Source organism: Drosophila miranda, chromosome XL (genome assembly GCF_003369915.1).
Source record: "Drosophila miranda strain MSH22 chromosome XL, D.miranda_PacBio2.1, whole genome shotgun sequence".
Lineage (NCBI taxonomy): Eukaryota > Metazoa > Arthropoda > Insecta > Diptera > Drosophilidae > Drosophila > Drosophila miranda.
In genome coordinates this window covers 6882367-6910335 of record NC_046673.1, presented here as the reverse complement: position 1 = coordinate 6910335, position 27969 = coordinate 6882367, and the positions used below count along the sequence as shown (strand labels likewise).

At 44.3% G+C, this 27969-nt stretch overlaps 2 protein-coding genes across 12 annotated transcripts in view; one reads left to right on the top strand and one right to left on the bottom strand.

The window, feature by feature from the left end:
* The window catches only part of LOC108155125 (glutamine-dependent NAD(+) synthetase), a 34695-nt gene that overhangs the window by 362 nt on the left and 6364 nt on the right, over positions 1 to 27969 (top strand). The window contains exon 2 of the mRNA XM_017285771.2: positions 19074 to 19410. The gene's annotated coding sequence lies outside the window, so the exon portion shown is untranslated. The remainder of the gene's footprint in view (positions 1 to 19073; positions 19411 to 27969) is intronic.
* On the bottom strand, positions 88 to 27835 carry LOC108155072 (cytosolic carboxypeptidase Nna1). Of its 11 annotated transcripts, none has more exons than XM_033389919.1 (16): positions 27582 to 27835; positions 12282 to 12460; positions 8818 to 8970; positions 7642 to 8641; positions 6626 to 7361; positions 6272 to 6545; positions 5929 to 6209; positions 5701 to 5860; positions 5472 to 5630; positions 5183 to 5251; positions 3865 to 3980; positions 3096 to 3231; positions 2439 to 2990; positions 1777 to 2354; positions 1322 to 1720; positions 88 to 1265 (listed from the first exon to the last, which is right to left on the bottom strand). In XM_033389919.1, the coding sequence occupies exons 1-16, from the start codon at positions 27649 to 27651 to the stop codon at positions 470 to 472; spliced, it is 5658 nt and encodes a 1885-aa protein (XP_033245810.1). In that variant the 5' UTR covers positions 27652 to 27835; the 3' UTR covers positions 88 to 469. The 11 variants fall into 11 exon arrangements, with proteins under 11 accessions (XP_033245810.1, XP_017141152.1, XP_017141171.1 ...); XM_017285663.2 differs by having other exon boundaries at positions 5084 to 5251; positions 6272 to 6548; positions 27582 to 27834; XM_017285682.2 differs by having other exon boundaries at positions 1777 to 2345; positions 5084 to 5251; positions 6272 to 6548; positions 27582 to 27834.

Below are 27969 nucleotides of genomic sequence, written 5' to 3'. Positions count from 1 at the left end.
AGCCTCTGGTTGGTTTTTTTAAATGTTTTTTTATTGCAAACTTCCATAGAAAAACTCCTGCGAACCGCACACAAAAAAAAGCACACACACGTTTTAACATTATTTTATGGATATTAATCATAGGTACAGATTTGATTTAATATACGCATTATCCACTCTATATGGTATGCTGTATATATGTATATGTATTTGTATGGGATATAACTATATTAATTTTGCCTAGTCCTTTTTGCATAACAAACTTTTGGGTTGAAAATTCGACTAAAAATTTCGATTTAAAGCGAAACAAAAATAATATGGGGTGGGCGGTAAGGGGAACTAAATTGAATACTAAAACACACATTCAATAGCCTCCTCCTGGTGATGGAAGGATATTGGTGTAGCAGCAGCTGTAGCTGGTTTCTTGGGAGGGAAGGGTCTAATGGGTGGGTCTAATGGGGGGGTCTAATGGGGGGTTGTGTGGTGTATCCTACTTGGCAGCTCCGTTGGACAAAGTGCGGTTCTTGCGCTTCTTCAGCTTGGTCTTCACCTTGCGCACCAGATTGACCGTGTCCAGGTTGATGGCCGTCGTGGACGATTTGCTGATCTGTATGGTGGTGCTGCTGTTACGCTGATACTGCAGCAAGCCACCGCCGCTGCCGCTGCTAATGCTGCCAGTTGCTGCTCCGAGTCCTGCATTGTGCCCCGTGCTGGCCTTGCCCGGCAGTCCGGCTGCATTGCGCATCCGGCGAGAGCTGCTACTGCTGCCGGGCGCCATGCCTGGCTGCTGGACGGCAGTGACCACTAGTCCGCCCGTCTTGAACTTGCTGGTACGTCGTGCATGCTGGGGATTGATCATTCCAGCGGAGTAATGGCGTCCGCTGCCCGAAATGGCCACCGATGGATTCTTGAACATCATCCGCTGGCCCTGAGGCGGGTGGTGCTGCTGCAACTGGTGCTGATGCTGGTGCTGGTGTTGCTGCTGCAATGCCGCGCTGCCGGAACTGCCGCGGGTGCGGGCAAAGCGAGTGACCAGCTGCGTGGTCTCGGCAATCTTCATCATGCTGCTCGACTTGCGTTTGACCTTCAGACTACCACTGCTGGCATCGGGGCCAAAGCCGGACGCGGTCTTGACACCCATCGATTGTTTCTTGCCCAACTGCATGGGCTTGAACGAGCGCATCGCCTCACGCTGCTGTTGATCCTCTACGCGTATGAGACGCTGCGGCTGCGTTTTCTTGTGCTCCTCCTGCTGCTGCCACATGATAAGTTTCTGGGAGCAGGCGCTGCAAAGTGGTTTGAGATTTATCTGCAGAAGGAAGTCCCTCTATGTAACACTTACTTGAACAAATCCACTTGCTCGAGTTTCGACCTGTGCTTGCGTGTGGCACCCAAAAGGGCGGGCGCTGCTGCTCCTGCTGTTGCTGCTGGTGTCATGCCTCCACCCGCCTCTCTGCCACAGGCAACGAACATGGGGCGGCTTCCTGATGCTCCTCCTCCTCCCCCACCAGCGCTGCGTATGGCATTGGCTACATTGGTCATGGCGCTCATCTGAGCCTGTGACTGGGCCTGGGCCTGACTCTGGTTCATGTGACCCCTAACCCAGGAGAGCGGTCGTCCATCGGGCTCCCCATGGACTCCTGTCCAGATTTTTTTCTTCAGCGATAGCTTGAGCTGCAGATCATCCGCTGAAGACGTGTTTGTGGCATGTCGCTGGGGTATAAAGTTGCTGGGAACATTCCTGTGCACAGAAAGAGGATCAATGGAGATCGGGGGTCGATCGATTGATTGGCTTACCTTCGTGGCGGTGGCTTGATCTTCATCGCTGCCTTGGCCTCGTTTATATAGAAATTGGCTGCCTGTTTGCTGATGCTGCTGCTGTTGCCGGAAAGGGCCGCCTCCTGGTCGAGATTGTGCCACGAGTAGGTACGCCTGGCCGACGACGTTACTCCACTGCTGCTGCCCTGCTTGTACATTCCCATGCCTAGATTCGCTCCGCCATCCAATTCGGGAGCTGTGCGTGGCGTTAGCTTGTAGATGTCGAGCTTCTTGCCACCACCAGGGGTATTGCTCTTCGAGGGCGTAGTCACAATCAGCTCCGGTGGCATGTGGGCGGGCTTTGGCTTCTGCACCACCGTGTCGCCGATCTCCTCGATGTAGCGCCTCTGCAGATCGCTCTGGAGCAGGGTGTGCCGCAGAGGGGCCACCACCCCGTAACCACTCGGCCCGCTTGTGGGCGAGTGCTCCTCATCGTCGGTGGAGAAGTGCAGATCGGAGCCAGGATCGGTGGTGGGTAGATCCAGCGTGGTGCGCACCACCTCGCCGCGCTTCTTGACCGCCTTGTTGCGCACACGAGTGCGACGCGTCTGTAAGCACTAATGAGGATTACCAGTGGAAGGACAGTGATTATTCTCGTGAGTGGAGTGCAGTGGTGGACTCTGGTGGTGGCAGGACTCTACCTTCTTGCGGCGATATATGAAGATCTTGCGATTGGCCAGCCACAACCGAAAATTACGATCCACATGCAGCTTGGGATTCGATGGCGGTTTCTTCTTCTCCGTGGGCATAAACTTCTTCTTCTTGGACTTCTGTTTTGACGAACCCCCCGAGCCACCAGCCCCAGCCTGGCTCGTGGCAGCACCGCAGGTTGTCCTTCCCACTGCTGGCTTCTTTTGTGTCTCTGTGGGAGCGGCTGTCTCACTATCTTGCGATTGGGAGCTCGATCCAGTGCTGTCGGAGCTTTCCTTTTCTTTGTGTTTCTTTGAGGATTTCTTCAACTGCTTGCGCATAAACTGATCTGCCAGCAAAGCGCTGGCCTCTGAGCCGGCGGCGGGAGCAGCACCACCACCTTTGAGGCGCTTGCCAACGGGCGGCGCTGGCGTCTTGGTGACACCCATTTTGTGGCGGCGTCGCTTCAGTGTGGTGAGGGCCTTAAACTTGCGCTGGAACAGCGGCGTGAAGTAAATGCGATCCAGTTCGTGCATCACCTTCCTCATGCGACGCACGCGGAACTACATGTTGCAACAGGAAAGGGCAGGGCAGGGCAGGGGCAGGTCAGGGGCAGGGTAGCAAGGTGCATTACGGTGCTGTGAGTGGATTGAAGCAGCACCACCTACCTTTCGTATCTCATGCACGACCTCGGGCGAACTGGGCGGAGCTCTTATGGGGGCACAGCAGGGTCCCTCCAGGTCGGAAGCCGTGATTGAGTGCTTGCCCTCGTTGTCCGAGCTGGAGCTGCAGTTGCCCTCGTCGCTAGGTGGGGGTGGGGTTAAAGGTCGCAACAGAAATTGTTCAAGGGTTAGTATTGGGTGGCTCTGAGAGGTTTATACAGTTAGTAAATTAGGGGGCAATCATTGAAACCCCAACCCATCTATCCCTCCATTCGTTGAGCCTTTGCGTATGCCCCTGTTTTATTCTGTAGCAATTTCCCATAAGCGTATGGATACACATACAGATGAACCAGGAATAAAGTACTGCAAAATCAGCTGTTTTTTGGTTGTCAGTCACGTGTGAACGCGGAAAGGCAAAAAAGCTTGGAAAATACTCCAATATTACAGGAAAAATATACAGCCAGTAGAAAAGAATATGATTTTTAGAAGGAGTACAGTATTACACCTGACTGTTTTTTGCCAGTCACATGTAAACTACGAATATAGATCGGAAAATACTCCACTATTATAGGAAACAAAAAACACTTAGTAGAAAATTAATACGATTTTTAGAAAGAGTATAGTATTGCAAAGTCAGCTGATTTTTTTTTGCCAGTCACGTGTGAATGGTGAATATAAAATCCTAGGCAAAAGCAACATTTAAACCCCATCTTTTCAAAATATACCTAATGGTAAAAACTATGCTTTTAGGATCTAACAACTGAGTAGTCCGTACCTTGAGTAATCCGATAATGGTATATTCAATGGCTCGTCTGCACTAGAGCCTTCTCTCATCAGTCTTTCGATGATTTTGGATCGCAACCTGTCCTGTTGTTTGAGTAAATTTAAAATCTATTGTAAATGTTAATGTTTTTGGATTAGTTAGAAATCATAACCAGGCGAAAAGTAAAAATAATAATAATAATTAAAGTAAGTAAAAATATGGTTAAGTAAAAATATATAAAAATCATAAAAGAAAATGTGGAACAAATACAAAGCAGAAAAGCAGCAAAAAAATCAAAAACTAAACTACAATGTGGATACAAAATCTACTGTATAGATGGTATTTATTTCAAAAAATAATATTCTCCGGTTATAATAATACGCTCTTTTTGCTTAGGACTAAACAAATTTAAACTAAAATTAAGGTAAAGTAAAGGTTAAAAAAAAAAACAATCAAGTTATAGAATAATTATTGTAAGAGAAATAGAGTTCCGAGAGAGTGCGCCTGGCTGTAGAGGATGGCTGTGCTGTGTGTACATCTAATATTATATGTAGTATAAAATACGTGGGATATTGGGTGGATTGATAGTGTGGTATATATACGATATATATATATATCCTCCCATTGCGTGTATAGGATCTCTGGGGAACTATCCACGCAATTGGGAATACAAAAACATTAGAAAAACTACGATACGCGCAAATAGACAGCATTCAAATTAATTCAATGCCGTACATACGTACATATGTATATATCTATACATCTCTATATCTATATATATAGATCTTTGGCTCTGGCCGATGTGTGGGACGCTGCTTACGCGGTTTTTCTTCTCTTCGCAATTTTCTCATCGTGTGTGGGATCGTGTGTGTATATACATATATGGGGAATATGTTGTATATATGTATGTATAAAAATGGGATCTGATTTGTCAGCACAGCACAGCGCGATAGCGATACTATAGGATTACGATTATCAGGCAAACAACAGGGATAACAATTCCGATAACGATAACAAATACATGTTTCGAGCGAGAGATACATCATGGGCACTACAGCGGCACTACTACTTGTATGGTATACTCTGTGTGTGTGTGTGTGTGTGTGTGTGTGTGTTTTCAATGTGTGTTTGTGTGTAGTGTTTGAGAAAGAGTTTCCGGAGAGAACCGTTCCTAGGAGACACTCTTCTCCACAGAACGTTTCACTTTCAGTTTGTCGTTCATTATACATCCCTGATCGGCCATTTTCTGTAATTTCAATGCTTTCTGTTCGCGTTTCTCGCGTTTTCTTATCTTTTTGATCTGCCTATATAACTTTGCATGGCGCTTTACTTTGTTTGGATTCTCATCGCAATAGTCCAACAGTGTCTCACAAAATGCACGTCCCATGTGTTCGTAATCCTGCGAAAAAAACACAGAAACAAAGAAACAAAAAGGGCATCAGAAGAATAGCTATCATCTGATGTGATAGAGCGGTGGGCAGGCATTTTGAGTCCAAAAGTCAGCGAAACTCGAACTCACGACATGTATATTGTTCTTTTGTTTATACCATTCTCGAGACATTCTCTTTTGCAGCCCTCCGCTTTAGATTCTATCATACTGAAGGATCGATCACCCTTACCTGCGTATTGAAGTGCGTTCCCTTGCGTGAGCCCAGCGAGGAGCCACCAAAGGATGCCTCAATCGTATAGCTATTGGTGATGCCCAGCATCCAGACCACAATACGACCAGTGCCCTCTTTGCTGCGTTGTATTTTGAACTTGCAGCTCTCGAAGGAGAACTGCAATCAACCAATCGAATCGAATCGATTAATAATCGATCAAGTTCCTCTAAGTGCATATATTACTCACCCGGTCCGCACTGTTCTTGTGCAGCATTAAGGGGAATACCTGCTCGGTAAGCTTCTTCTCCGGATTCCGCTTGTTCTCACAGCCATAAATAAATATGTTGTGCTTGCGTGAGTGCGCGTGCATATCACAGTACATGGCCACGCCGCATTCCTCAATCAGTCTTAGCAGTGAAGTGAATAGAAAGCATTAGTGTAGAAGGTATGGACTCGGACTCTGACTCCGACTCACCTTCTAATCATGGCTTTTGTATACCAAATGGATGGATATGTCTCACGGATAACCGTGCGATATTGACGGTTCAAATCCTTGCCGGTCAACGAATTGCGCGTATTGCCCACGATCACACCATCGGGATTCAGCATTGGCACTAGCTTGAAGATAAACTTGTGGCGCAGCCGCTTGGCCACTGTCGTATCGCCAGTGATAAAGTCCATCAGTCCCTTCATCATCCATGAGGCGGGCGTTTCGCTTGGATGGACACGTGCCGAAACCACAATCGATTTTTTGCGCTGCTCCAGGAAAAGGAGAATGGATCACAGCTCAAAGATCACTTAGATCTTTGGAGGCTTACCCGCATATTCTCTTCGTTACTGGACGGCGCCGTCACCGTCAGATAGTAGACATTATTCCCGGCCAAAGTACGGCAGAGCAGACGCAGTTTACAAAACTTTGACTTGACCGGATGACGCTGGATCTCCATGAGATAGTCCTGCAGATCGCTGTACGTGTACGGATAGCTGTGGGCAAAGTAAACCGTATCCTCATCGTGCTCAAACTCAATGGTGAATGTGAGCGTGTATGTGGAGTTGTCCTCGTCCTCCTCGTTGGCGTTATTGCTGGTACTTCTTCTTGGGATGAGAAGAATCAATTAAGAGATCTGAATATGCCAGTAGAGAGTGAGAGGGATATGGTCTCTGGGACTTACTCGTCATCATTCCGATAGTAGCAGATATTGTCGCCACAGCGCCGCCAGCCCTCGTTCTTCTGCTTGGCCCCCAGGGTGGAGTACATGACCGGCTGCATGCCATCGTTGTAGAGGCTGTCGGACTTCACGAGATTCACAATCGAGAAGCGATAGAGCATCTTGCGGCGCGTGCGTCGGACACGGAAGTAGAACCACTGCTTGGAGCGGCTCGTGTAGAGATCGGGACGCAGGTACAGCTCGTAATAGGTGGGCGTGATCTGTACCGCTTTGGCCAGGTTGCCGCTCTCGAAGCGGGACTCAAACTCGAGGCCGTCGTACTCCTCGGGATTCATGGGATGGCAGTTCGTGACGAATTTGGCACCGCCCACCGCCGAACGGCTGAACTGTGCTTGTGGTAGAGGATTAGAAGAGGATAACAACGATTGAGACGAGGTGTTCGTCTCCTGATTAGTCGATGATTCTTGACTCTGGAACGATTGCTGCTTCAGCAGGGATGAATCTTGGCTCAGCCTGTAAGCATTAAGGCTACTCGTGATAGTGCCTGTGCTACTGCCAGGAATGGTGCTAGTGCTAGTCAGACTCCCCGTCCCGCCCTTGAGTCTATCCATGGAGTTTGGCTCTGTTTCACCATGGCGTGCCCCCCTTGAGCCAGTTGCTGCCGCTGCAAGGGTTGCCGCATGTGAATATGGCATGGAGGACCTCTTCCTTGGGGGCTTGCCCCTCTGCTGCCCCCCAGCTGTGGGTGGGATTAGGATGGGGCTTGTCATCAAACCAACTACTTAAATATTCAACTAAACTACTAAGAATATCAAAGATTATAGAACACATAGAAGTAGAAGGAGAAATCTCAGAGAATGAGGGTGTAAGCCGGTGATAGCATTAGTTCTATGTGTTCTGTAATCCCTAATCTTCTGTCATTTGAAGGGAGTACTTTTGGCACGAGATTGATGCTAGATCTAGGATAAAGGATCTCTAGATCTCAATCCCTACCAAAGATCTCCTTTCGATTTGCTTACACGCTAGCTTGGTTTTGATCTTTCTTGCATCCCCCACCAGGGTTTCCGTTTCGGATACATTTCCAGAGCCACCAGGAGACGCTGGCATATCATCAGCACCACCAGCAAGGCGGCATGAATGGCATGATGTTTCCCCGCCGCTGTCGGGTGATTCCATATCGGATTCCGTATCGGAATCGGAACTATCGGAACTTCGATTGAGGCTAACATCAGTGCTGCTGGGCGGCACGTGATTACCACCCAGCACATCGCTAATCAAAGTGCTATTCAATTCTGGACCCGGGGAAACGGGCCGGACACTGCGCTCAAAGGCGATCTCCAGGCGAGCAATATTCTTTTTGGGCAACATGATCGGGGATATGGCATACTTGTTCGACGGCGATACCTTTTGAGTGCCGGTGGCCGATGTGTGGTGTTTGTCATCGCCATGATCTACCAGACGATCGATCACGGCCTTGGTCACATTCTTCCCGAATTGGCTAAGGATGTAGCGCGGCGACGCGGGCTTGTATTCGCTGGTGTTGTTCTTCCAGATGTCATCAATGTCACCGTTGGTGCTCCTGTCGGCCGACCTGCTGTTGGGTTTGCTGTCCGATCTGCTGGCCGTCCGGCTGTTGTGGCCAGCACTTGCCACGGCAGTGTTTTGCTGCTGTCTCTCCTCTGTGGTGGGAGTAGCAGCATTCATGTAGCGGCGCTTCTTCTCCTCGATGAGATCCTTGATGATGGCCTTTTCCCGGGCCTCGCCACTGCCGCCGCCGGCTCCGCTCGTGTCATAGTCGTAATCGTCTTCAAAATCATTGTCATCGTCCAAGGAGGCGCTGGTCGAGCGATTGTCCAGGCTGTTGATCATCTTGGAGACGCTGTTCAGCTTGCCCCCGCGACTCCCAGCCGGCTGTCGCACAGGCGTCGAGCGACTGGGCGGCGTTGAATCGATCCTGGAGTCCGATGAGTAATCCGATTCATCGCTGGACTCATCCTCCTTCTTGGCCCTGGGCTTTGCCTGTGGTTTTTGTTTTGTTTTGTTTAGTGCCAGATTCAATGAAAGAGTGAATGTTGGATCCCTCTCCCTTCCCCCCAAAAGGGTTAGTGCAGAGTGCAGAGTGCGTGACATTTGTGTGTGCGAAATGAATCTCGAATGGGTGGGTGTGCATCCGAATTCGAATGCAGAATACTCACATAATTGACGGCACTGATGGGACTGTAGCTGAACACAACAATGCCATTCTCCTCGCCAACGGGCCGTGGCTTCAGCTCGTTGCCCGTCGGTGTATTGAGCGGCTCGGGCTGGGCCGGCACATAGGGAATGTGTGTGATGCGCTCCTCGATGACCTGGAGATCAGAAAACAGAGCGAATATAAATTTACAAAAAGGAATAAAGGATATTCTTGATAGTCAACAAATGAAATCGGATTCACTAGTTGATTCGCTGCACAAATGTCCCATAAGCAAACGACAAAAACGCTATTCTGCATCCCTCTTTTATACATAGACGGGATACTCTAATAATTATCCCTTTTTATCGGTGACATTTCCCTTAACAACTTTCCGTCAGGTGTTATTCCTCAGTTGTATTCCCAGTCAAATCTAGCACCAGATGTTGAAGGACGCAAAAATTCTCATCGCTGGTTGTGTGTCCTTCTTAATAAGGTATTTTAGCCAAATGTCAGTCATACGATTGCGAGTCGCAGTTATTGTCGCAAGGCAACCGATGAGGATTCCCTGGGACGCCATTTGGCCATTTCGTTTGCCGCTCGTTCATTTTCTCTTCCTTGTATCCCCATCCCCTTTCTATCCACAGCTTTGGCTTTCACGTCATTTGCTGTGTTGTTATTGTACCCACAAGCTGGAGAAGCTTTTTTGTTTAGCCCTGGATATAGTAGCGCTTACTTACATAAGACGGGATGGATGTGCACAGTGGGACATGGGCCACAGGGAGGTCTCAAGGGAACTTTAAAACGAGGATAGAAACATTGAGCAGCGAGTGGCGACGTTTTGGTTACCCTTAATTCAAAGGGTAGCCTTACTTTTTTGTCCAATTTTACCTTAATCGAATGGACATATACTTTTTTCGAATGGAGTGAACCGAAAACCATTAGTATTTTATTTAAGGATTAAAGCGTAATTAAAGCGTGATTAGCGTAAATCGTTGAAATTAAATAAATACAGTTTTTGGGTGAAATGTTGCTTGTTTATTTGTGCACTGTATGCTTTTGTATAAAAATGAAGCTATTGTTCTGATTGAAAGCTGAAAATCAGCTGTTGTTTTTGCCAGCCACATGTGAACGTCGAATGTGATAATTCAAATGAAAGCACGATCAACCGTTAATGTATGCAAACAGTTCTGCTAGTGGAAACTTGGTATTACATATTCGAAACATTTCGTATACCTTTGCCGTTCACGTTCCACTGTGGGAGGCGGGAGCAGAGCTTTGCTTTACATGCAAATCTGACGGTCTGTCTGTTTCTCTTTCTGTGTTTGTGTGTGTGTGTGTGTGTGTGTGTGTGTGTGTGTGTGTGTGTGTGTGTGTGTGCGTGTGTGAGCTCTGGCTTAATTGAAACATATCAGCCGTCAGTAGGCAGCTCTTTCGCGAGACGAGACCAAAACGAAAACGAAAACGAATCCCAAGCAAAAGCAATCCGCCCTCGCAGTCGCGCTGTGTGACGTGTGCCAAAGGTTGCTGTAAATCATCCTTTTCTCTCTCTCTCTCTCGCTCTTTTTATATTTTTTGTTGTATATAATTCAGCTTATTTTTGTGTAGATGTGTATGTTATCAAACTAACTAACTAATTAGCTTGTTTATTTCTCTCGTCTCGCTGTCAGGCTTCCCTCGCGACTCTCTTCACTCTTCACTCTCCTCTCTCTGTCCCTCTCTGTTTCGCTGTTTCTCCCAATGGTATTGAAAACTTTCTATGCCTTTATATCCGTCCATCTGTCCGCTCGTCCATTGCCAATGCCAGTGTCACTGTAGAAACAACAACAACAACAGCAGCAACAAAAAATAAAAAGTCAAATCAACACTGAAGTCGTTTTTGAAATTTCACTTTTTATTCGCGTATGCAAATGTAAACGTCAGGGCCGTCGCTTTCTATGAGGGAAAGGAAGTGAATATACAACAGAGGAATCCGAGATAAAGGAAGAACCAAGCAAGCGATCCGAGTCACCCGTAGTACCACAAGTACCAGTTCTCATCTCTATAAATGAGAGGGACATGCTGCATTTTACTGTTTGCTTCAAACAGCTGGTCAAAATCATTATACCCTCTTTTTCAGGGGTATTACCAAGTAGAAAAGAAAAAACGATTTGCCTAACTTTCTTTGCCGATTGTTTTCCTTATTATTTTTGTCCTTAATTGCATTTACAGTTCGTGAAACTTTGCAAATGAGTGTCTGTGTGTTCGTCTGTTCGTGTGTCAGGAAGCTTTCTACAGCAAGAAGAAGTGGACAAGGGAGAGACGAAAGAGAAATGGTTTCCAAATACAACTCTGTTAGGGATAATTAATATCGATATGTGTGTGCTGATCGATAGCTATCAGATTTGAATTCAAATTTAAATTTTATGAAATGCTTTTTTTACATTCATTGATGGCTTTTTGAGCTTTCCTTTTGTTGAGTTTTTTTTGGCACTTTTGTTAATTGAAAAACAAAGCAATTGACAGGAAAATCTTTGCGTTTTTTTGTTCCTTTGATTCATTCAAACTACGCCAGAAGCAAATTGCCCAACAATTGACCTCCACTTTAATAGACTGCCGTCGCCCCCCTCTCTCACTCTCTATAACCACTTAGCAGTCACCTCGCTCTTTTCTAGCAGTCAGTGTTAGCCAATTCTCTGGGTACCCCCTTTTTGCCAGGGGGCCCCCATATTCTAGCCCATTGATCATTCCCCGATTCTACTAGCCGCGGACAGAGCGTATGTGTAATATTTGCCTAAAGCACAATTTGGCAGCAGAATCGAATGCACATACAAATTCGTACAACAAATCAAATCAATTGTTAACATGGCTAACGATTTGGCCCAACAATTAGGCAAAAGAACAGCAAGAACAGAAATCTGATGTGCAAACAAAAAAACACGCGGAAACGAAAGGATTTTTCATTGCATTTTTTTTTTGGCTTACAAATGTGTGCTGCATGCCATGGGGTTAACCGGCGAGTTAACGAGGTGTAAACGCCAATGGGAGAAGGGGGGGTGTGCACCTTTTATTTTATTTTTTGACCTACATATGTATTCGTAGCGGAGAGAAGAGAAGGTGAGGGGGTGGATAGATGGATGTAGGAACGGGAGGATGTTGCCTTTTTGTGGGCGCTGGCTTTTAAAGCTTCCGCGAGGTCGCACCCCTCTCCACATCCTCGGCACCTCTACTCCTTTTTAGCCACCCGCTCTCCCCCGTAAAAGATTCTCGCGCTCGCTCGCTTTATGTGCATTAATATTTATGAGGCGAGGCACGCATGTCCCCGGGATATCCTGGCAGACAAGGTGCGTGTCAAAGGCATTGAATATCCACATTACCCGCCCCGCCGCACACATCGCCCCCGAAACTAGGACACCGCTTGTCCTTCGTTCGATATGGAATTCAATGGGATGGATGGATAAATATGTGTATTTCATGGCTACAGTGTTGCACTTTTGCTCCATTACTCACCTGACACTCCACGGGCCATCTGGGGGCCTGCTGTGAGCAGTCATTGTCCTTGTCTTTCGGCAGGGCGAAAAGATCTCGCGGTTCCTTCAGTCGTGCAACGGGTCGCAGGGTCTTCTCATCCGTATTCACAACCAATTGATTGGTCTTCAGGCCCTTTGATAAAAAACTGCCAAGGAAGCCTGCAAAACAGAGACAGAGAAATTGCAGGATTATTCATCTCTTAACGAATTTTACTTAATTTCTATAATTTTTTCTTTAACCATCAAGCGGGGACCATTGGCCACATTTAAACCTTTAAGAAACACTCACTTGTGGCCGAAGAGTTTTTAAATTTCCGTTTGATTAACACATAAAAAACAAATTGAAAGTGTAACACAACTTTTCGAGTTTATTCTGGTGTAAAATGTGTGATTCAAATAATGGAAATGATTTGTTGTGAATGAAGTATCGAAATGATTACCGAGTCAAGGCTTGAGTTGACTGTTGACTGTTTCTTTGTTTCCAGCTACTGGAATGTTCTCATTTCTCGAGAGACGGGGCTCGGCCACTAATATATGGCCGGAATGAATTTCTGATAAATCTGAGAATCTGTGGGGCAGCATTTGGCGACAACAATTCATTTTCATGTCATCCTTCTCCCTCCCCCTCTACTCTTTCTGTGGAAAAGATATTTCATTTTAATTCTTCCCCCATTTGCAGCATGCTGCCGCGACTGGCTGCAACATATTTTGTTAATTAATTTTTGGCTTTCTTTTGCCTCCCCTCCACGCCCCGCCCCTACACTCCCATCTGCTGTAGCCTGCTCTGTGCTTAGACGGATTTTATTAGCCCATTAAAGCAGATTTTTGTTATTCTTTGTCCTTCTTTTTTCTCTCTTTTTTCCGCCTCATTGGCAGCTACTTTTATTACAAATTTTTACGCTGGAATCGAGTGGGGAAGCGGAGAGGGGGAGGCAGCATATGGAGCGCGGTCTGTGGAACATCTAGTGTCTGACCCACTGAGGTGTGCTTTTCCAGTGTAAAGAAAATCATTTCGAATCGTGTCAACTCGATTAAAAATCGCTAATAATTATTTGCATTTGCATAAAAGAAGATTTTATGCGTGTGCCCCGCGGGGGGCATCGGCATCTCATTAAATGGCATCGCGGCATCGGCATCGGATGCGGCTAATGTTCGCGTTAAGATGAACATTAATTTAAGCAGACAAAATCTTTTCAAAGAAAGCCCCCCCCATAAAAATGTTGCTCAGAGATTTACGGCCAACAGATTTGTTCGTAAACATTTTTCAAAAATCAATTCTAAGATTTATTTTTCCTTTCTTAAAGAAATTAATTTCGTAAAGCGAAATAAGTGACAAAAATTACTTGTATGGAAAGGTGGTTCAAAATAGGTGAATAAATGGAATTCTTAACGGTTTGGAATAGGAGAATTGCAGTGGTTTCTGGGAAGAAGATCTAGGTGTAGTACGCGTAGAACAGGATCAAGATTTAAACGAATGAAATGAAAAAACTAAAGAAACTAAGGTCAAAACACACATACAATAATGCCATAGATAGGAAACTATTGAGAAAATGTTTAACCAAAAATATTTTATTTATCAAAATAAATAGTATAAAGAGCGACTCTTTTGTATAGTTTCTAACAAATATGGTATGGTCTTTCTTATTTTTTTTTTTATAAATAAATAGAAAGAAAAATAATAAACCAAAAGATAATTGACTGAATTCTTATAGAATTTCCTAATAAATATGGTAAGCTTTTTCTCCACAAATTATACTTAATCTGCTATTTGGGAACCCTTAAAGAATTCCTTGAAAAAAATTATTCTTAAATACTTTTCTTCCATCTTAAAGATCTAAGGAATTGTGGATGACAATATGCAAGCAAGTAAACAAGATTAGTAGAAGAGATATCTCCCTAGCTATCCCTAACATCCCCACTCAAAAGTGTTCTTTTTTTTCGCGGGGGATTGTCTTTTTGAATTATTCTCGGAACATGTCAGGGCAGAGATTACTCTCGCTTGAGTATGTGTAAAATTTTGCACGACACTCGCACTCATATGTAGACATATGTAGACTCTTCGTAAAAGTATGTCAAATTGTTTCACAGCTCGTTTCAATGGATTTCTGTGAATCCCCATCGCTTACCGGCAAGCAGATCACTCGGGGTGGAGGAGGGGCTGCAAATGCTCCTCAGAAAAAATAAAATAAATAAAAGCGAAAGAAAGACAGAGAGAGAGAGAGAGAGAGTGGATGAGTGTGTGAATGAGAGGGAGACATACGCACAGCTGTTTCGTTTTTGGGACCGAAATTTTGATTGTTTTTTGGCAAATGATATTCGAAAATTTCGCGTGGCACTCAAACAAAACAAAATAAAATACAACCAAAATAAAAATGTATTTCGAAATACAATCTATAGAAAACTTTGTGTAGAACCAATAGATAGATATGTAAATATTCTGAGATATATAAGAAATATAGAGATTGACAGCACAGAACCGTTTGAATTCAAATTATACTTCGATTAGGGCTTACTTTTGATTCGAAATAACGATTTATTCGAAGATTGATTCGGGGATACGTGAATTTAGTGGGAGAACGAGAGAGACTGCGTCGAGGAACCGTTTGGATTCGAATCGTTTCGTTTCGGATTCGGGTTTGGCTACGATGCACACGATATTTGGTTTCAATTTCGATTTGAATTTCGTTCTGTTTTGATATTTTAGTGGTGGGCCGTCGGCCGGTCGGGGGCGATTCTTGTTTGTGTCGTTTGCCGTTGCCGCGTTGTTGACTAAAACAGAAAACCCAAGCGAATGTGGAGGAATGCTCGAAATCTTCCTTTGCCACACAGACGCTGCCGTTGGCGTCGGTTGTCTCTGCCATTGTTGGCGTCGTTGGCGACGTCGATGCGTGTGCTCGTACTGCGAGACGGCGGCAGCGACAGCAAATATTATTTAATGCGAAAGAGCAAGGAACCCAAAAGAGCGAGCAAGAGCGTGCGAGCGAGGCGGCGCCAGTGAGAGTGTGGCAGAGAGCTTTTGCACTTTCGCTGCCGACGCAAGCAGTGGGCGGCCAATTGAGCTTTTTAATGCGCCCGCCCTATCAGCTGTTCGCCCCTGTTTACCGTCGTCCTGTGTGTTCCGTGTGTTTGAGCTTTTGCTCACGCTCACATGTCTGTCCATGTGTTTGTGTGTGTGATCTTCCCTATTACTCGTTATGATTTCCCAACTATTATAAATTGAACTTTAATTAATCGTTAATAGTTGTTATCGGTGTGAAATTATAGATCCAACTGTCTAACAAACGCTAGAGAACCATCGATCGTCTCATTTAATGCTATAATCTATACATACATGTATCCTCTCCTAACAAATATCTCAGCGATTATTAATCGATATGGGAATAAAACGAATTTTATTTTGACCATAGTCTTAAATTTTATGTCTTAATTATCTCTGTAATTGGTGATGGATAATTGGAGGGATAATTTTTGGCAAATACACAACACCAATGTGACTAATTCAAGAATACTCATTATTAATGTCTTGATATTTTATTTTGTATTTTTTTTTTATTATTTTTCGGGTATTTTATTAGTTTGTTGAATATGTAAGAGAGCAGAACTTTTATCATGAATCATCTTAGAGGAGATTGAAAGTAATATAATACAAAACGAGGGGGAACGTTATGAGTTGCAGCGGACACCGCAACTCTACAGTTATACCCGATACTAAGTCAGTATGGCTCTCCTCCGGCAGACGCCACTAATATTGAACGACACGACAAAGAGTGCGTGCGAGAGAGACAGAAAATCAGTCTGAGCGTGACGTCGGGGGCTGCGTAGCCAGTGCAAATTGATTTGTTCCTTTTGGCTATAAAAATGATCTGATCTGATCCAGATTCAGCAATCTGATAGATATGATCATTATCTATGATTTTGTGGTGATTTGTGATATTGTGGATGCAACAGATTTTCGTCCTTTGTGGGGGCGGAAGGGGGTGGGGCGAAATTTTGAGATATACGTTTTAAAGTGAGATCTAACAGGAGTGCGGATACCAAATTTGGTTACTCTAGCCTTAATAGTCTCTGAGATTTGTGAATATCCCCAGATTTTCATCCTTTGCGGGGGCGGAAGGGGGTGTGGCGAAATTTTGAAACAAACTCGTCTCGGTCCGATATATAAGGAGTGTGGATACCAAATTTGGTTGCTCTAGCTTTTATAGTCTCTGAGATCTAGGCGCTAATGTTTTACTCTAAGCAAAGCCGGCTATGCTACCTGTGTGTTAGAGAGAGAAAGGGCGAGAATAAAAAAGAAATTGTTTTCTTGATTCTGGCTATAATAATTATACGATCTGGTTCAGATTTTGCACTCTAGAAGATATAGTCATCTTCTACGATTCTGCGTTTTTAGTTTTCTCGTATCGTCGAAATTGTGGATGCCACAGATTTTCGCCCTTTGTGGGGGCGGAAGTGGGCGGGGCAAAGTTTTGAAATATTCTTGTAGCAGTGACATATCACAGAAGTCTGTATCCAAAACATCGTTGCTCTAGCTCTTATAGTCTTTGAGCACTAGGCGCTAATAGGGACGGACAGACGGACAGACGGACAGACGGACGGACGGACAGACGGACAGACAGACATGGCTCAATCGACTCGGCTATTGATGCTGATCAAGAATATATATACTTTATGGGGTCGGAAACGATTCCTTCTGGACGTTACACACATCCACTTTTACCACAAATCTAATATACCCCAATACTCATTTTGAGTATCGGGTATAAAAATCTTTTAAGGGATACAATATAGGAAAACAAGGTACTAAAAATACCGACAAAAAATTAACTTTTGTTGATTTTCATATGGTTTTTTCTCAATTGTTTAAATTAATGAAATACTATTAAATAATGTTGCACTTTTCGAATAAACTTTTGGTGTTTATTAACTGAAAGACTCAGAACAATGCTGCCAAGAGGAAATCGTATTTGATATTAAAAATCTTTCGTTATTATATCAACAAAAACAATTAGCGATGACTAATATTACATTGTAGATCATCAGTTTAGAATTTCCCTTGAACTGGGCGGTTTATTCAGGCACTTTCAGAGAATTGTTTCCACGAGTGGGAACCATTCAAGTAAATTATTATTGTTGTGTAAAGAAATTTAATATTCTGTTCTTTAAATTGTTGTTTGCCTTGATATCCAGAATGCGCAGACACACACGAACCACTTTGGCTGCAAAAAGCTTGCCTCAAGACGACCTTGACCTTGCACTCAAATGATGCATGCGTAATGGCATGACATCCGTCCCGTCCCGTCCCGCCCCATTATTTGAGGCTTTGAGCTTTCAAATGCCAGTTGGCTGTCGCTGGAGCTTTTGTTAAACGGATAGTTTTCTCCCGCCAATCGATTGCACTTTTTGTTGCCCAAAAAGAACAAAGGCAAAGACATTCCTGCATTCCTGCTTTCATTCATTAACAGAACCAAAGAAAGAAAGACACCAAAGCTCTCTCTGTTTTAAAATGTTGCGCCCAGCGCCAGTTGCCCTCTGCTTGCAACAGCAGCGGCGAGACTCGACGCGACGCCAACGTTGACCGCAGAGTACGGGGACGGTAGACTGGCAGGAATTTAGCATTAATTAAATTTTCATGCTCAAATGCAGGCAGCAATCGGCGTCGGGATGGCAGCGATGAATGCCATGCCGCCGCGGCTATCGGCTACCGAGATTCCTAATTGCAAAAAATGCTGTGCATATTATTTACTTTTTAAATTGTATTATAATTTGTAATATTTATGGCATTTTGTTTATCCCCGAAATGCCCGAAACGAAACATTCGGCCAATGCCTTGCCCCCACACCAGAAAAGATACGAACAGGCACTGCGCTGCGCTGCGTCGCAATACGGAATCTCATCTCTCGTGTTCCCTCACAAGAAATTAATAGAATTTCACAATTTTTCCCCCCGCTGTGGATATTTTCTTTATTTGGTTTTTATTATTCTGATATTTCGAATTTTTTTGTCTTTTTGTTGGTCATTGCCTTTTTTGATTTGTTATGAGAAGAGCTACGACTTAATAGAGGCCACGTCCGTGCTCCCAATCGTTGCCACGGACTCGAGACCCACAAGCAAATGGTCCAAAATATCACGCACAGCATACATGTCCTGTGCATGACAATGAACAATGCACCCCTGACACCCTCAACCCAATCATAGACCTAATTAGGATCCAAGATAACCCAGATACATATAATTATCCCTGCCTTCCTGCCTGGCTTTGGAGAAGGGCATTCCCGTAATCGTCTTTACCCATTTCCACCTGCAATTGCATGCACTATATGCGATGGTTATTGCCATCAGACTCGAACCGAACGAAATGCCCCGTGGAAAATAGCAAAGAAAACCCCAGCCAATGACCGACATTTCCCCCCGCAGCGCAACAACAACGACGACGACGACGACGACGGCATTAATGAGAAATGGAGGTGGTTTTTGGTTGTGGTGATTTATGCACGGGACGGGGCGAATATCGTTAATCGCAATTCAATGAACTGGGAATGTATTTTTATGCCCCGACAGACGGGGCTATTGATGGTATGGAAACAACTTTGATTTTTTTTGATTTGCAACTTTCGAGTTCTGTGATTTCTGTTATTTTCTTTTTTGTGTTAATGATTTTGTGTGCCGTTGTCATGACAGCCCCCAGCAAATGGTGAAAATGCCCCACCAGCCACGGAAACAACTTTACCGCTAATTCTAATACCAATTTATATCCGATTTCTTCATCTTCCAGTGATTGCAGCAGTGTGTGTGTGAGTTTGTGTGTGGCCAAAGAAGGACAATAAAAACGGAAAAGCAAAGGCCGGAACGAAAAGAGGAAACGCAGGAAAGAAGGTGCACAGATTCCAAAACAAAACAACGATTCACAACGAAACTTTTGAGGAAGGAAAGACAACCATTGAAGAGTACTACTCCACCTCTGCCCCAAATAATGGCCATGTAGTACAGCCAACAGACCAGTAACAAAAAAACAACTAACACCGAGGTGCCCTTAGACAATCGAATTCGTACAACAAACCAAGCAACAAGCAACAACTCAATTTATAAATTTATAAATTTATAAATTGAAAGTAAGTATTTTTACTCAGGTCATGATCCAAAAATGGGATCTTCCTTCTTAGAGACTTGAATCAGTTGTTAATCACAAAAGACAGAAACGGGTATCTCAGGCAATTGTTGAATTGTTTGAATTATTTCAGCCCCCATTTCTGGGTCGAAATAGTCCCCTAAGAAAACTAAAAATTTTCCCAACTTTAACTTTAATCAGAATCATAAGAGTACAATTTCACTATCAGAAATCAAACATCATGGTTAATTGCAATTATAAGAACTGTGTGCGAGGTGTGGAAGAACATGCATTTGATGCAAAAAAGTGCAAATATCAAATAGATCAACGATTGGAAAAAGATGATGAGATTTTTGCAAAATTTTAGGGGAGAGACCATGTTTCCATGGAGGAGCATCTTGCACAAATCATTGATGAGAGAAATTGTGGCCTGACACCGTCGGATGATCTAAGTACCATGGACCGAGAATTGTCAGAAGGTTCCCAATACAGGATGAACTCTGGAATGGAGTCTCCTGGCATATTTGGAAAACAGGAAGTTCTCACTGTAAGAACCAAAGCAATCGAGCCTATGGATGATATCTGTCTGGAATCAGCATCAGAAGACTATAAAATCGTTTGTGAGAGATGGACTGCAGCTTCCCATATTGAGATGATTATAAATGATCCTGTAAAATTCTGTGTTGATATAGAAAACTCTAAAGCCAAACATGCATGTCCTAATCTAAACCAATTGCGAGCCAGATTCAGTTGTCTCCATCAATCAATACAGAAAACTCTGGTGTCTCACATGATATCTAACAACAACATCAATGAGTTGGTAAATTTTGAATTCATACTACTTGGATGCGACATTGGGTTTAAATCTGTCGGGGCAGATCAATTGAATCAAGCGATTCAACATTTTCAAAACGAGGCCACCAGATTGGAACATAAAGTGGTAGAGTTCGTTGAGGCCTCTAGAGATGTGGAAATTAATATGGAACATCTAAGATCTGCAAACAATGACTTGTCCAAACACATTGGAAAATTTGAGGCAACATTAAAGTTACAAGATGACAATTATATAAAGAACCAATGCAGTCTTCCTATAGGACCACCAAAAAAATTGGAATCATCTAAGAAAAACATCCGAGCCTATAATGTTGATCAAGTCTTCTTTATCTTGGATGATAAAAATCGCCTTGACTCCTGTGAAACAAAGAACTTAAAATATAATTCCAGGTTGTCAACTATAGAAACACTAATCGTTGATAGTCTTCAGCACATGGGTGCAAACTGCTTAAAAGGCATTTTGGGATGCGGATGGCAGTATATCAAGGAGATAAATCCAACAGATGTGAGTCTCAAACCGGAAGAGAGATGTGCTGCAATTTTTCAACAATTTAAAAAAGACAACAAGCCTATAAAGGATTTATCTATTTCATTACTGAATGTTTGATTCACTGATAAAACTAAAAAACTGATCAATCACATTAATCCAAGATATTAAATATAATATTTTAGTGAGTGCTTGCTAACATCGATCGATGTCAGAAAGATGCAAGCTTACCTCAGAAAAATGAAAAATTTCGAATCGAATTGCTTAATAGATTATATTTAATAAGATCTTATTGGAATTTCAAGCCAGATTCGAAACGTTCAAAACGTGTGTCTGTTCGCTTATGGGAACATGTCTGTTTGCTTAGTGAAATGCAAGGCAACGAATGGAGAAGGGTTTGAAGAAGAACTTATCTGGTTTTAAAAAGGGGTATATATCACGATTTAAACCGTCCTTGATCACATCTGGGTATTTCAGCCAAAATTTCAACCATTTCGCATGGACATTAAAGGTCAATTAAAATAGATTTCAATGTACTTTGTCCAGAAAGTCACCTAGTTTAACCAATAAGCAGATCATTTCATTAACTTTAATGTGAAAACCTATTAAAATCAGACAAAGTTCGATTTTTGTCATATTTTTTTCTTCAGGACTCAGGATAAAATTTCTTCCATAAAGTTTCTCTCACACAATCAACTATAATTTAAAATTCCCAGAAAATTGGCCAGATCTTGGTTAGCGGTGTATTATTTAACTTTTAATACCTCGGAATTTGTTAACTTTACGCCAGTAACGAATGTCAGTTGCCTCCGCGGACTTATAACGTTAAAAGAAGAAAGGTTTTTACATTCAGTGATTTGGAAAATAAGATCTAAATATTTCATATATTAACAGGAAAAATTGTATTCAGATAGTACTAGCAGATTCGCTGAGTCTGGCAATTTTGTACCCCAACCTCAAACCACTTCAGCGGTTTGTAACGTGACGTCAGTCATATTTTGTCTGTCTTTTATTTGAATTTTTACTTTTATCGTTTTGTCGTACGAATATAACGTGAGGCCAGAATGTAAATTAATAATACTAAAAGTACACTAACTTGTACCTCCACTGGATGCGGTCAGCGTGCAGACGGGAAAGAGTTGAGCCTGGAGAAACTGCACGCGCCCACCGCCGCCGCCAAAGTCCATGATTTTGGAGCCGATAAGCCTACGACATGATGGGAATGGGACTTGAATGGGAATGGGATTACTAAGAGAGGATGATGCAGAGCCGGATAATCCACTCGATGTAGTACGCGAACCGCACAAAATTCTCGGATTGATTTAACAGAGGAGTTCGATTTTCAGTTTTATTTAGCTCTCCCCTTGGCTTTGGCTTTGGCTTTGGCACACATCAAAATGCAACAACTCTACTAGTACTTGTGTGTATAGATAGATAGATAGATAGGCTCTCGCTTATGCAACTGCCTGGATACAGGCGCACGGATGATTTGTGTTGCCTCTTGGGCCCTCGTTAGGCGGCATTTTGACGCTCGCTGATTATTGTTAGTTCTTGTGGCTTTCTGTTGGACTTTGTTTGTTTGCTCGAAGACGACTCCTCCTCGAACCGACTCGCATTGCGTCGCGTCGCGGCGATAACTGAGTGGTTTGCCCCATTCGATAACTGGGGCCCGCCCGCTCTGAGCCAACTCGAATTTCCACTGCGACTGTTATAAGCAAATAAACAAAGCCAGGCCTCTCCAGGCCTCTAGTCGTTGTTCTCTGCTGTCGTTGTCGGTTGTCTCTAATGCCAAAAAACACAAAAAGAATAGAGGAAGTGCAAGATACTCCTGGTATTCTATACCCCCCACACATACAGAGACACACTCGCCTCGACTAAGGCCCAGACATACTCATGCATGCACACAGACATGCCATGAACATGAATTTGAGTCGATTCGATTCCGGCTGGTGTTCAAACAAAGCCAAAGGTAAAGGCAACCCAGCCTTGGATACGGAAAACAAAAAACAAATCACACGGAATTTGTGTGTATTCTAACAAGCAACAAATGATTCCTGGAAGTGGATCGAAGTGATGAATACCGTCTGATAAAGAAACAGCCCTTTTATCATTTGATTCTCGATTACGTTGGGTAGTGGGAGGTGAGCCAAAAACGACACCGAAACATTCTAAGAGACTGTGGGAACTCTGTAGTGCGGAAGCCTTTAATTAGATGCGGCTGTGTCCCAAATTTACCGGTCGAAGAAGGAGTACCGTAGTAGCATCACAGATATTGTAACTCTTCCTAAGAGAGGTGGAAACACTCTTGCCCTTGACACATGTGATGTTTTTGTTGAGGCACAATTGTCACTCTTATCTAGCGTTGGTACATTCGAAAGGGGCCCATTTATCGATTCTCTATCGAAAGCACAGTTTGGCATCCTTCAGAGAAAGGTGATCGATCTATCGATTGGTCTATAGGTATCGTTACTCGGCTCTGTCCAGTCCATCATGCCCTCAGCTTAAACAATTTAGCCTGAGGCCACTGCCAGGCCTGGCTGCTACGACCCCTCACGATCAGCTGCTGCTGGTGCTGTTGCTTTTGCTGCAGCAAAGACAAAAAAAGCCTCGCTGCCAAACAAATTTGTCAAAGTCGTAGATTTCTGAGGTCCCGTTCCTCCCACGGCGGCAGCTGCTGTCAGCTGCCTACGCGGACACAAAACGAACAGGTGTCAAAGAGTGGGAGAGAAGGAGAGAGAAGAGCCACGAGCCACGCAATGAGAGGGCGCAGTCGGTCCTAATCTATTCTCCCTCCTCATTCTCTTGATTGCTTCTGTGCCTATGGGATTATGTCATCGCAAATAGATGCACAGAGCCAGTGGCAGTGGCAGCAGCAGCGGCAGTGGCAGCAATGATCTTGATCGTGCAATTTATGTGTTTTCTATTTTGGCAAGCTCCGCCATGGCTGCCAAGGTGAAAAGACTCTCTCTCACCGAACCGTGCCGTGCCCCGTGCCGCGTCCCATCCCTCACCACATGCTTGGCCCTCGTCAATCATCGAATTGTGCCAGCGATTAGCTCTCTCTCTTGTTCGCTTCGCACTTAGCTCTGCCATATTCGTGTTCCGCTCTTATTATGTATGCATACCTTGCGAATAAGGTATGCTGATTTTGTACACATGTTTTTAACACAGCATCTCGGACCCCATAGAGTAGGTAGGTGTATATTTTCGTCTATACATATGTATATATTTACATATTTATTTATGTAAGTACGAACTTTTGAGAATCGATCGATATGGTTGTTTCATGGACAATAAGTCCTACTAAACAAACTTTTACGAACAAAAAGTACATTTAGAATACACCAACCAAGCGGCGGAAATCATAATTGTATGTATATTTTGGATTTATACAAGTTTAATTTATACTCAAAAAAAAAATGGCATTCTAAAAAGAAGTACACTCATATTCAAATTAAATATTTGGTTTTTAAATAAAATAGTGCATTTAAATAAATATTCACCTTGATTTAAACAAAAAGTCTTATTTATAAGGCCCATATTAAATATAAATTTAAAAGAATTTTGAATGTTTTTTTTTTAGTATGAATAGATAGATATATGATAAATATTTATATCATTACAATATAAGTGAAAGCTCGTTTTGATTTTACAAATTCCTCTCTCGGAGCATAGCTGTTGTTATAAATTCGTTTGAGTATACATATGTATAACTACCCATCTAAAGGATGTTTTCAAGGGTATCCAAAGATTCGGTCCTCGAACATAGCCTACCTTTTCAAGTTCTCTTTCCGCTGATGCCTCCCCTACCCCTCTGCCCCTCTGCCCCTGCCCCATTGTGGCTGTTGTCGCTTGTGGTAGAAATTAACAAATTGCAATTAAAAATGCTCGCTTGCCACATTTTGGCAGCGTTCAAAACGCGTGTGTACGTGTGTGTGTGCCTTTTTTTACAGCTTAAATAATAAACGGAATAATAATTGTGACAGAGATAAACGACGAACATGAATTGAAAGTGAAAAACGAATTATGAACATTGTGAATTATATTTATTATTATCCCCCATGGTATCTAAACTCGTCTTTTATCTGATCTGCTGCTGGCGCGTACATGTGTATGCCCGTGCAACACTTGATTGTGTGTGTGTGCGTGTGTGGCGGAGAGACGCGGACACTCACCATTCACATAGTCCCCCAGGACGAGGGAGCATTCCATGTCATTGCATTTGAAGTTTGCTCTCACCAAATTGACATTAACGCTGTCCTCGTCGGCTACAACGACGGACTGCTGCCGCTGTCGCTCTGCCGACGTCTCGTGTGTGTGAGAGTGTGTGTCATTGTTGTTGGTGTCATCCTCCTCCTCATCGCTGCAGCTACTGCTGTAGCAGCACTCGCTGGAAATCTCTGTCGCTGCCTGGCGAGGATGAAGATTGGGCTGGCTGAAGGGCTGATATGTCGGCTTGATTAGATGCCGACGACGGCGACTTATTGAAGCTGCGCTCAATGTACGCAGCAGGCAGCTGAAGGAGGATGCCTCTGCTGCTGCTGTTGTAACTGTTATTGTCTCATCCGCCATGTGGTAAAAAAAAAAACGCTGACTCAGCGGGCACTTGAGGCACGAAACAATACGCGCACACACACACAAGATAATACAAAAGAATGTACGAACAACGGGACAAACACGCGCTCCCGCACTTGTCCAGCAGAATGGATGGACTCTCTTTCTTCTCTGCCTGGCTCTGCTGTCTGCTGCAGTCTCCGTAAGTAACGGGACAACTTGGCTGCCAGCCTGAGGCTCGCTCTCAGAGCAACTGCGGACCGACTCTCCGTCGAGCTTGGACGACAATGGTGGGTGCCTCTGGCTCCGGCTCTGACTCCGACTCCGGCCTGTGCCCGGGGCTGTGGCAAAATTGCGAATCACAGTAAACCACGGCATCGGCAACAACGGCATTAAAATTGTTGCTGCCACGTCGTTGCCTTTGTGCAAGGCACCGAAAAAAATTGTTTTTCGTTATTTTGTTGTAGGCCTACACACGGAAAAAGCGGGGATGTGGGTGGCTTTGGAGTTGTGGACTGGTCATGAAAGAGACAGAGGGAGAGAGATAGAGGCAGCACTGACACCGCTTCCTCTCTCTGCTGGCGGGGGGAGGGGTGGTCTTGCGGCAAACTCTGGCTGTGATTAACATAAATTGCGCACGACATGGGCTATAAACAGCGCAACAAAAAACACTCCGCTTAACTCCAGGCTCACCTTCCAGTGCTACCTAAACTCCTTCGACCACCCCCGCACCCCCGAACATTGTTTTTGCAATTTTAAAATATGACGCACACAAACAAACACACACACAGTATGTATAAGAAACTCTCGCAAATTCCCGTTTGGGCCAAGGTGTATATCAATAGGGTGCCGCTCGCCTTAAGTGCAGTGGAGGCGGTGATTTTCGATCATACCCGCTCTCTTAGAGATCGGTATGGCCGAGAGCCCGATAGGGCTCTCTAGGGCTGCACCCTAAACTCTGTAAAAGGGCACACCTTGCTTTGTAGGTTTTTTCTCTTGTCCTCCCCGTTCATGTTGCCTACTTTTTTGGCGCGTGAGTGATACCCACTCCCACTCTGTCTGTGTATCTCTCTCCCTCTCTCTCTTTTTGTGGCGGCCTCTCCTCGCTTGGCACAAATTTTTCAGCTTGTGCTGCTGCTGCTGTTATTGTTGTTGTCGGAGATGGAGACGATGTCGGCTTATTGGCATTTGACAGCGGCCTGGCAACGGCGGGACGTCCTTAGAGAGGTCCTTTGAGCAGGCTCAATGACGGGCTATGAAGGGTGGGCAGGGCCGGGGGTGTGCAGCAAGGCAACGAAATGTGGGAGGAGAGCAGCAATTCGTACAGTGGGAGATCACCTGGAACTAGAGTTGTCATCCGTGGGACATGCATGTGATCGATACTCATCGATAGTTGCCATTGGTGTCTGGCCTTATCTGGGTAATTATCGATCAATGATGACCGGTAGAAACGGTACTGCTTGCGATGTAAAATAGCTAATTAATATCGAATCTAAATATTCCACTGGCAGAACGAGTGCAATATCTTTTCCATCAGCAAGCAGTTACCTGAGGAGTCGTATCGTTCGTCTGTCTGCAATGCGTCATTGGAGCGCCCTTCCCTACCCAGGGAGGGAACCCCAAACCCAGACACAACACTTTGCTGCAATGCCCAACCCCCCCAGGCACTCTTTTCGATTCCATTTGGGGGGGTGGGGGGTAGAACTGCTTGCCTGACTCGGTGTTGTCATTTTGCTTTACCAATTGGTTGCGTCTCCTTTTTGTGATGTTTGCTCAAATGGTTTCGTGTAGTATTTTTGGCTGCGGCCGCCCGCAGTACCCCCGATCCCTCCTTCACCACCACCCCCAGCCTATAGGGACAGGCAGTCCCAAGTCAAGACAGTGACAGGAGCCAGACCAGAGAGAAAGAGAGAGAGAGAAGTGCTAGTGGCAGTGCTCGTGCTCGTGCTTCGCTCTGTTATTGATATGCATTTGGAGCTAGGGAACCCAAAAATAGACGCAAGAACCAAAAAAAAGAAACTATTTTTCAAACTATTTACGGGTGGAACGGACACGTACGTCAGGCGTCAGGTACGTCAAATGCCAGGAAGCTACGGAAGCGGAAATTGAACGGCTAAAACAGAAGAAAGGGCAATAGAAAAAGGCAAGTCCCCCCGCAAGCGTTAAATAGATTTCCTGGGATTTTGCTTTTTCCTGCTAGATACCAATTAGGATGCACTAAAGCTCTTCATGGCAGAATGATGTTTGTTTTTAGATTTATAAGGGGCGAACCACCATTAAAGCTTCCGCCTGGGACTCACCATCGTTTGTCGTCTGATGCTTCGACTGTTGCTGGTCGCTGTTCTCCTTGTCCTTGACGCCCTTCTGCATCCTTGAGCTCTGGTCTATGATTACCCGCTAACAGATCCTTCAATTGCTTATTGCTATCACTTGGTTATTTTGAGAGAACTTAATATTTTTTGACTTGGAGAGTCAAACTTTTGAAAAACGTTGTACTAGGAATCAGAATTGTGAATATTTTGGGGATATGTTGTGCGTTTCTAAGGCCGAACAGTACTGGCCTGCTAGTCGAATCGAATGAAACAGATTTGAATGATTTAAATGATATTTCACTCGGCACACTATCTTGCCTGATTCCCTCTCTCTCTCTCTCTCTCTCTCTCTCTCTCTCTCTCTCTCTCTCTCTCT

Bases quoted from the DNA above. Each gene is read 5' to 3' on its own strand.
- LOC108155072 (XM_017285663.2), bottom strand. From the start codon at position 27,651: ATGCAGAAGGGCGTCAAGGACAAGGAGAACAGCGACCAGCAACAGTCG. The intron at 5,631-5,700 runs GTGAGTAATATA...GGTTGATTGCAG, and splicing joins ACAAGAACAGTGCGGACCGG to TTCTCCTTCGAGAGCTGCAA. The intron at 1,721-1,776 runs GTAAGCCAATCA...TTCTGTGCACAG, and splicing joins ATCAAGCCACCGCCACGAAG to GAATGTTCCCAGCAACTTTA.